At 41.4% G+C, this 9,454-nt stretch overlaps 2 protein-coding genes and 1 non-coding gene across 3 annotated transcripts; 1 reads left to right on the top strand and 2 right to left on the bottom strand.

Annotated features, from left to right (window-relative positions):
• Positions 1-828: 828 nt before the first annotated feature.
• LOC117274249 (small nucleolar RNA R71) lies at positions 829-935 on the bottom strand. Its single transcript, XR_004504351.1, has one exon. It is a non-coding gene; the product is annotated as a small nucleolar RNA R71 (small nucleolar RNA).
• A 4,017-nt stretch (positions 936-4,952) lies between these two features.
• Positions 4,953-5,885, top strand: LOC138897782 (uncharacterized). Its single transcript, XM_070183794.1, has one exon. It carries the CDS (start codon positions 4,953-4,955, stop codon positions 5,883-5,885), a length of 933 nt encoding a protein of 310 aa, XP_070039895.1.
• Positions 5,886-8,525: 2,640 nt separating this feature from the next.
• Positions 8,526-9,300, bottom strand: LOC104086423 (uncharacterized). The gene is made up of 2 exons (XM_009590671.1): positions 9,222-9,300; positions 8,526-9,124 (listed from the first exon to the last, which is right to left on the bottom strand). The coding sequence occupies exons 1-2, from the start codon at positions 9,298-9,300 to the stop codon at positions 8,526-8,528; spliced, it is 678 nt and encodes a 225-aa protein (XP_009588966.1).
• Between the last annotated feature and the right edge of the window lie 154 nt (positions 9,301-9,454).

The following is a 9,454-nucleotide window of genomic DNA, read 5'->3' as shown; positions in this document are numbered from 1 at the left end:
TTGTGATTAGTAGGTTAATTCCCTGTGGGATTCGACTCTGGACTTGTAAACCAGATTATATTTGCAACGACCGCTAGACCTCTTAGGAGGCATATTTGGTCGTGATCAAATTTTGGCGTCGTTGCCAGGAAATTAACGATGTTATTAATTACGGCTAGAAGAATAGCTAGAATTCGTAATTATATCTGTTTCTCGACTTGAAATTCATTATATTGAATGTCTAACGTTTGTAGTCTTGTGTTTTACAGGTGCTTGCCTAGAAACTCCTCAAGAACTGGTGAATTATACGAGGCATTACCAGACCCTGAGAAAGCTTTCAAGGCACTAAATTGAGCAAACAAGAAAGATAAATGTCAACAACACTCAATGGAACGAATCGAACTAGACATGGTTGATGTAATAAACAACCAAAACAATGTGAATGACCCGAACAATTAGGGTGTGGCACCTCTTGTGACAGAAGCAACTTTGTATGATTGGGCACAACACATTGCTAAAAATCTAGCAACCGCTATTGCAGTCCCTTAGATACAAGCGGAGTCATTTCAAATCACAAACAATATGCTACATCTACTACAGAACAAGGGACTGTTCTCCGGGTCTTACATTGAAGATCCTCAGCAGCATCTGAAAAATTTCTTGTCAATTTGTGTCACACAAAGGCAACCAAATATGACACTGGAAGAGATAAGGCTGTTGTTGTTTCCATTCTCAATGACGGGAGAGGCACAGACTTGGCTCAATTCCTTCCCCATAAACTCCATAACCACTTGGTAGGAATTAGTCAAGCAATTTTTGAACAAGTTCTACCCATCCAATAAGACTGCCAAGAAAGTTGATGAGATATTCAGCTTCAGGCAGAAACCAGCTGAAACATTGCAAGAAACGTGGGAGAGGTTCAAAGGTATGCTGGTTAAGTGTCCACATCATGGCATTCTAGATCCGATATTGGGGCAAAGGTTCTACATGGGATTGGCAGACAACTTGAAGGCCATTGTTAATGCTTCAGCAGGTGGAGCATTTTTTAGCAAATCATTCAGGGAATGCAAGGCCTTACTTGATAAAATAGCTCAAAACACAGGATGGATGACAAGAGATTCTACTATCACTCATGTAGTCCACTTAGTAGCTTTAGACCCAAACAACTCAATGGCTGAGAATATGGCTACGATGATGACGCAATTGAGTATCTTAACCAAAAAGATTGATGAGTCAGGCCAGAAGCAGGTGTACATAGTTGACATGACAAATGGAGGATTATGCACACCATGTATTAATCAACCATATGTGTGCTCATGGAGTGGTGAAAGTGACAATCAGAACTATCAAGAGAATATGAACTATGTGGGCAACTATGGAGGCCAGAGACAAGGCGGTCAGACTTAGGGATAGCAGAATCAACAATATAGGCCACCACAGCAGCAGTACAACAATAATAATAATCCTGGAGTTGCACGACCACAGGGTCAGGTTGTGCCTTATCAAAGGCAACAAGAGTACAATCAGCAGAATCAACAACTAGCTTATCAACAACCTCAACAGCAACATATAGTGTGACAAGATGATGGGTTGTTTGAAATAAAAGGAATGTTGCAACAACTCATTGGGTCCAGCGGAAAAATGGAAGAAAAAGTCAACCAGATGCAAGAAAAGGTATACCAGATGCACGAAAAGGTAGTATCACACGACTCGGCTATCAAGAGAATTGAAATTAAACTAGGGCAAATATCCATGGCCCTTAACAGTCGTCCTCAAGGGACATTACCTACGGACACACATATTAATCCAAAAGTGTAGGGTCTGAAGCAGCTGATGGCTGTGAGCCTGAGAAATGGTAGAGATCTTGATCCAGAGCAAGAAATTGCTCGTGAAAGCCGACCAACTGAGATACTTGTGCCAGTACCATTTGAGGTAGATGAGTCAACTGAGCTAACCAAAGTAAGAATCCAGCAAGCCCAGGAGGAAATAAACAAGGAAACAGAGGTTGAAAAGGAGGTTGGGGAGTGCAAGAAAAGGCAATAGAAAAGTGTCTGAGCATGATCTAACTCAAGTCACAGGAAAGAAGCGACCGCCAGCACCCTTCCCGCAGAGGTTGGCCAAATATCAGAAGGATGAACAGTATAAAAAATTCATGGAGATGTTGAAGCAAATCCAAGTGAACATTCCACTGATTGACGCCTTGAGGGAGATGCTTGGGTATGCAAAAATAATGGACTTGATGTCTTGCAAGTTCGACTCTCAAGACTTGGCCATTGTTACACTAACTCGGACATGCAGTACTGTCATGACGAGACCCATAGCTGAGAAGTTGTCCAACCCATGGAGTTTCATAATCCCGTGCACAATAGGCAGCTATGCTTTTGCTAAAGCATTGTGTGATTTGGGGCGAGCATAAACTTGATGCCCTTGGCTATATATAAAAGATTAGGAATTGGAAGAACAATACCCATATCCATGTTACTACAGCTAGCCGACCGAACGGTGAAGAGACCATCAAGTATACTTGATTATATACTGGTGCAGGTTTGAAAGTTTGTGTTTCCGGCAGATTTTGTCATTCTTGACTACCAGGTTGACGAGGAGATTCCTATAATTTTGGGAAGGCTATTCTTGGACACTGGGAGAGCTCTAATTGATTGTGAAACTCGAGAGATAAAGATAAGACTGAACAATGAAGAGATAACGTTCAATGTGCAAAAGTCTATGCGGCGACCAAGTGAATTTGCTAAGTGCTCTCTAATAGAAGTTGTGGATATGATTTTGAAGGATGAAGATGAGGCTCTGAATGCAAAAGACCCTCTAGCAGCCTGCCTGATGAACTTAGAAGAGGTAGATGGTGAGGACTTGGCAGAGTGGGTGTTGGCTCTTGAAGGCCAAGGATACTGGAAAAGAGATCTCGAATTCGAGCCTTTACACTTATAAGAAAGAAAGACTCCTCCAACTAAGCCATCAATTGTAGAGCCACCACAGTTGGAGCTAAAACCGTTACCGTCTCACCTCAAGTATGCTTTCTTAGGACCTAGTTCGACATTACCTATTATTATCTCATCTGGTTTGTTAGATGTGCAGGTAGAACAACTTTTACAGGTTCTGAAGGAGTGTAAGACTGCAATTGGGTGGACCATTGCAGACAGAAAGGGTATCAGCCCAACATTTTGTATGCATAAGATTCTACTGGAAGATGGGCACAAACATTCCAGAGAACATCAAAGAAGGATGAACCCCAACATGAAAGAAGTGGCGAAGAAAGAAGTGATCAAGTGGTTAGATGCGGGAATCATTTTCCCCATCTCTGACAGTAACTGGGTCAGCCCAGTTCAATGTGTGCCAAAGAAGGGTGGAATGACTGTAGTGCAAAATGAGAAAAACGAGTTGATCTCAACAAGAACAGTCACAGGATGGCGAATCTGTATGGATTACAGAAGGTTGAACAAGGCCACCCGAAAAGACCATTTCCCACTACCTTTCATTGATCAGATGTTAGATAGATTGGCGGGGAGGTCCCACTTTTACTTCCTGAATGGATACTCGGGGTATAACCAGATCTCTATTGCCCCGTAGGATAGAGAGAAAATGTCGTTTACCTGTCCGTATGGCATCTATGCCTTTCGAAGAATGTCGTTCGGCCTATGCAATGCACCTGCCACATTCCAAAGGTACATGATGGCCATCCTCACAGATGTGGTAGAGGAAATAATGGAGGTTTTCATGGATGACTTCTCAGTGGTGGGAAACTCATTTGATGAGCGCCTAATGAACTTGAAATGAGTATTGAAGAGGTGTAGGGAGACTAATCTGGTACTGAAATGGGAAAAGTGCCATTTCATGGTACAGGAAGGTATAGTCTTGGGACACCTAGTGTCAAGTAAGGGCATTGAGTTGTACCGATCTAAGGTTGATGTAATTGAAAAGCTACCTCCACCCACTTCCGTAAAAGCCATAAGAAGTTTCCTTGGTCACGCCGGCTTTTACAGGCGGTTTAAAGACCACCCCTTTGTGTGGAGATAAAGATTGCTAACCCTTTTATGTAAATTGCTTGAAAAAGACCACCCCTTTGTGTTTTCAGATGACTTCGGGTAGCCTTTGAGGAGTTGAAGAAGAGGTTGGCGACTGCACCAATTATAGTGGCACCTCACTGGGAGCAACTTTTTGAGCTGATGTGTGATGTAAGCGACTATGCTGTGGGAGCTGTTCTTGGGCAGCGAAAGGATAAAGTTATGCATCCAATCTACTACGCAAGTAGAACCTTGAGTGGTGCCCAACTAAATTACACAGTGACCGAGAAGGAGATGCTAGCAGTGGTGTTAGCATTTGACAAATTTAGGTCATACCTGGTAGGCTCAAAGGTAATTGTTTATATTGACCATGCTGCTCTCAGGTACCTAATTAAGAAGAAGGAGTCAAAGCCGCACCTGATTCGATGGGTGCTATTGCTGCAGGAATTTGACTTGGAAATCTATGACCGAAAGGGAACGGAGAACCAAGTGGTTGATCACTTGTTTAGGCTGGAAGGAGCAGAGAAGAAGGTTGAGGTGGAAGAGATTGTGGAGACTTTCCCGGATGAACAATTGTTGGCCACGAGCCTTGAGGTAACAAAATGGTATGCAGACATTGCAAACTACCTGGCAAGCAATATTATCCCCTATGACCTTTCCTTTGTCCAAAAGAAAAAGTTCTTTCATGACTGTCGCATATATTATTGGGATGAGCCTTATCTATTCAGGATTTGTGTTGATAACATGATCCAGAGATGTATCCTCGAGACAGACCAATCTTTTGTTTTGCAGGCTTGTCATGCACCCCCATATGGTGGCCATTTCGGAGGAGTAAGGACAGCCGCAAAAGTGCTAGAGTCGGGCTTCTACTGGACGTCATTGTTCAAAGATGCACACCTCTGGGTGAAGGGTTATGATGAATGCTAACGGACCTGGAATATTTCTCACCGACATGAGATGCCCATGAACCCAATTCAGGAAGTGGAAGTGTTTGATGTATGGGAAATCGATTTCATGGGGCCTTTCATCAGCTCATATGAAAATAAGTACATACTTGTAGATTTAGACTATGTGTCAAAATGGGTGGAAGCTGTGGCACTCCCTAAAAATGATGCAAAGGGAGTCATTGGTTTTTTGAGAAAGAATATATTCACCCGATTTGGCATTCCAAGGGCAATAATCAGCAATGGAGGCACTCACTTCTGCAACCTAGCTTTCGCAAAGTTATTAGAAAAATACGGTGTTCTCCACAAGGTTGCCACCCCATATCACCCACAAACAAGTGGGCAAGTGGAGTTGTCGAACAGAGAGATAAAGAGTGTTTTGACAAAGACCGTGAATGCTACAAGAACAGATTGGGCAAGAAAGCTAGATGATGCACTCTGGGCCTATCGTACGGCTTTTAAAACCCCAATTGGCATGTCTCCATATAAACTGGTGTTTGGGAAAGCATGTCACTTACCCGTGGAGTTGGACCATAGAGCTTTATGGGAATTAAGGCAGTTGAATCTTGACATGGAAATAGCGGGTACACGTAGAATCATAGAGTTGCACGAGCTTGATGAGTTCCGCTATCATACTTTTAAGATTACAAGGATATATAAGGAGAGAATGAAGATGATGTATGACAAAAATATTCTTGAGCGAAATTTTAAACCTGGAGATGTGGTATTGCTATACAATTCAAGATTTAAGTTGTTTCTGGGCAAGTTAAAGTCAAGATGGTCAAGACCATTGCGTGTGGTAGAGATGCATCCCGTCGGAGCAGTAGAAATTACATCAAAAGATGGCTCCCAAAAGTTCAAAGTTAACGGGAAAAGGCTAAAACATTATCAAGGCATGGTTAAGGAAGATAAAGTGATCTCAACCATGTACTTTAAGGATACTTGATAAGGGATAACCGAGTCATGCTGCAACGTTAAATCAGGCGCTTCGTGGGAGGCAACTCATTATAATATTGTAAAATATGTCGTGCCACGACGTTAAATCAAGCGATTGTTGGGAGGCAACCCAATTTTCTTGTTTTCGTCTAGTTGTCATTTAGTCACAAAAAAAAAAAAACGTGGGGAGGCAGCGAAGCAAAGCTAGCTTCGCGAAGCGAAGCTCACTTCGCGAGACTAGGACCAAACGAGAAAGGAAAAGAGAAGAGGGGCAGCGAAATGTGCATCGTTTTGTGAGACCGGGACTGGGTATCACTGAACCAGGTAAAGGGGCGCGTCTCTAGGTCGCGCATCGTGCGATCCTTTTTTTTTTTTTTAGCAAATCCACTAGGCGAGGTGCCTAGGGCTAGTTTTTATATATATAAAACTCAAAAATAAAATAATGTGTCAGGAGGTCTTACAAAATGAAAGAAATAAATTTTGACGAGTACATAGTTCCTATTATCAATGTTGAGCGGTGTACCTAACACTGATATCACAATATACAAACTAATAAAGCGAGTAAAAACTAGCCAAGTTAAGTCTTCACAATTGAGGCCCATATGTAGTCTTCTTTTGTTGTAAAGTTGGCCAATTTCCATTTGTTGTATCAAATATGCACGTAATGAATCCAGTTGTGAAGCTCCAAACTTCATGTCCCAGCCTGTATCTTCATCTTCCTTACGTGTGTAACTCCTATGATCATCTACATAACAAGTCGTTTTTTTATTGCATAGTGTACTGTTTTGCCATGCCTTTTATTTTTAAGCTTCATCTATTGTCTATCTTTGCTTCTGCCACTCTAATCCTCTGTCCTTAGTCCCTCCTCATGATGTTTAGGATCTAGTAGAACACCTATAGTATAATAAAACATAACACAGTCCCACGCATCTTCATGTTCTTTTATGGTCCAGCAGTTTGGCACATAGATGACCTTGTCTTGTTTGGTGAAGACGTCGTATGAGCTCCAGGAAAGAAATATTTGTTGGGTAGCATTCCTGTGATATAGAGTTTATGAAGTGCACTGAGATTTCCCACATTGCACTCATCGATCCCATTTTTGAGCACCAAAATCCCACATCATATCTGATAAATGAGCACCAAGGCAGTAAGTGTTCCTCCTGTGAGTTTCTTCTTTTGTGAAAATTAAGCTGCATTTTATTCATGTCTATCATCTAACTGTTGCTGCTTACATTGTGAGGCAGTGACCGTGCTTCCATGCTTATGCTCACCAGTGACCTCCCTTCCTAGGAATGAGCACATAGTGCTAATATCACCCATTGAAGTTTTTCACTTGGTGAGGCATGGTGACAGTAAAGTTTCCTACAAAAAAGAACACCATGTTAGTAAAAAACAGTGCACTATGACCTACTCCCAAAGGATTCGATCACAGCATTCCATATGACCTCCTATTCTCATTTTGATTCCCAGCTTCATCACCCCTATTTCAATAGAAAAACAACATTCCATCATACTCTCCTTCTCTAAGATTTGAGTATGATATTCACAGGATTTTATTCCAGTTGCCTCCAGCCTGCTACTCCACCTTCTTACCTCCTCTCCTCCTAATTTCTTACAACTCTTATTCTTAGATACGGGCATTGTAGTTTGTCATTATTTACTATCCTCCTCCCCTGAATATCTAGCTCCCAAAAACAGTGTGCCTCAATATCTCCAACATCTAATGAATAGTTAGCTAGATGGTCAGCCAAGTTATTTACCTCACTTAGTGTATGGGCCACAGTTACATTGCATCGTGTCATGAGTTCCTTAATTTCCTCCACATATTCATCCACACACCAAGGGACAGACCACTCTCCGTTCACGGCATTTTTGATCAACATTGAATCTGTGTGCAACTCAATAAGAATGTAATCATGTTCTACACAATACCTCATAGCCTCCAATATTTCCCTTGCCTCTGCTTCTGTATTTGTCCCCTCCTGCACTTCCTTGCCATATGCATATATCACATCTCCCTCCTCATTTCTCAACACAAAACGAATAGCACTTCTCCTAGGATTGCCCCTAGAAGCCCCATCCGTGTTAACCTTCACCCAACCTGGGCTTGGGTATTCCCATATAACATTAGTAATCTGCAAATTTGGAGTGTATTTCTCCAGCAACTCAATCTGGTTTGGCCATTTATGAGGGACTTGCTGAATAACAGGTTTTTTGTATTTAATAAGTGATTGAAGAGTGGATGAAATCTGGTAAATCACTCTATTTACAGTGACTGTATCCCCATACTTGTAGTTGTTTCTTCTTTTTCAAAGTTCCCAAATAATTATAGATGGTAATGCTTGCATTATAGGTTGCAGTCGAGGTATTACTCTGGCATTCCAGCATTTGATCACAGCCTGATGCAATATGATCCCTTCTATTGATATACCAGCATTACTTAGGAAGTACGACCACACTCTCACAGCAGCATATGAAGTGAAGAAAACATGCTGTGTAGTTTCCTCCCTTGGATTAACACAGCACCAGCACCTAGATGCCATCAAATATCCTAGTCTCCTAAAAAAAATCATCAAGTGGCAGTTTATTTCTCCATACCTTCCACATAAAAAATAATATTTTAAAAGGTAATCCGTTTACCCAAATCATCCTATATGCATTGCGAGGTTCTTTCCTGTTCCTCAGGTTCCCAAACTGATTTCACACTAAACTTCCCTCTTGTTTCAATCATCCATGAAGGTTTATCAAGTACATCATAAAGCACAAGTTGTTTGATATTTTCCAATATATGATCTACTAAATCCCCAAGCAAATTTTCTTTGATCTTCTGCTCATCCCACTGTCCATCCAGTACTACATCATGAATGTTATGAATTGATTCATCACAATCAAAATCTGGGGGTGTAACAAAATAAAGAGCACCCAATCCTGTCCAGTTCTCAAACCATAACAATGATGACCCCATTTTTGGATGCCACAGGATTTGATGCTCTATAAGATCTCGACACTCAAACATTTTCTTCCAAACATGTGACCCACCCCACCAAGGAACTATCATCAGATTAAGCTTCTTGCAATATTTCTGACTCATAAATGAGCTCCATATGCTAGGTTTGGTTATGAAATTCCACCACAACTTACAAAACAGTGCTTTTGACATATCATGCAATAATCGAAAACCAGCACTTCCTTCCTCACAAGGCATGCACAAAGTATTCCAGGATGCCCAATGCCTACTTTTATTTCCCACTGTATTACACCAAAAAGAACTGGGCAAATATCTTGTGTATTCTATTTATCACATATGAAGGAGGATTGACAGCTGAGAGGAGATGAATTGGCATACTTTGGAGGACATGTGAGATGAGAACTGCCATGCCTCCAATGGATAATAGCTTGCTCTTCCACGCTTGTAGTTTGTCCATTACTTTAATGATAAGACCTTGGTAGTAGTTAATCCTTCTCCTAGCATAGAAGATTGGACATCCAAGATAGGTAAAAGGGAAGTCTTGTTTGGATATACCAGTGATCCTTTCTACTTTGTTCACCAAGATATGGCAGACTTTGTCTTGTTGATCA

The sequence above is a fragment of the Nicotiana tomentosiformis genome, chromosome 8, assembly GCF_000390325.3.
Source record: "Nicotiana tomentosiformis chromosome 8, ASM39032v3, whole genome shotgun sequence".
NCBI classification, from domain to species: domain Eukaryota; kingdom Viridiplantae; phylum Streptophyta; class Magnoliopsida; order Solanales; family Solanaceae; genus Nicotiana; species Nicotiana tomentosiformis.
This window is presented reverse-complemented; position numbering and strand designations above follow the sequence as displayed.

Bases quoted from the DNA above. Each gene is read 5' to 3' on its own strand.
- LOC104086423 (XM_009590671.1), bottom strand. From the start codon at position 9,300: ATGGACAAACTACAAGCGTGGAAGAGCAAGCTATTATCCATTGGAGGC. The intron at 9,125-9,221 runs GTATGCCAATTC...GGTGTAATACAG, and splicing joins CATCTCACATGTCCTCCAAA to TGGGAAATAAAAGTAGGCAT.
- LOC138897782 (XM_070183794.1), top strand. From the start codon at position 4,953: ATGCCCATGAACCCAATTCAGGAAGTGGAAGTGTTTGATGTATGGGAA.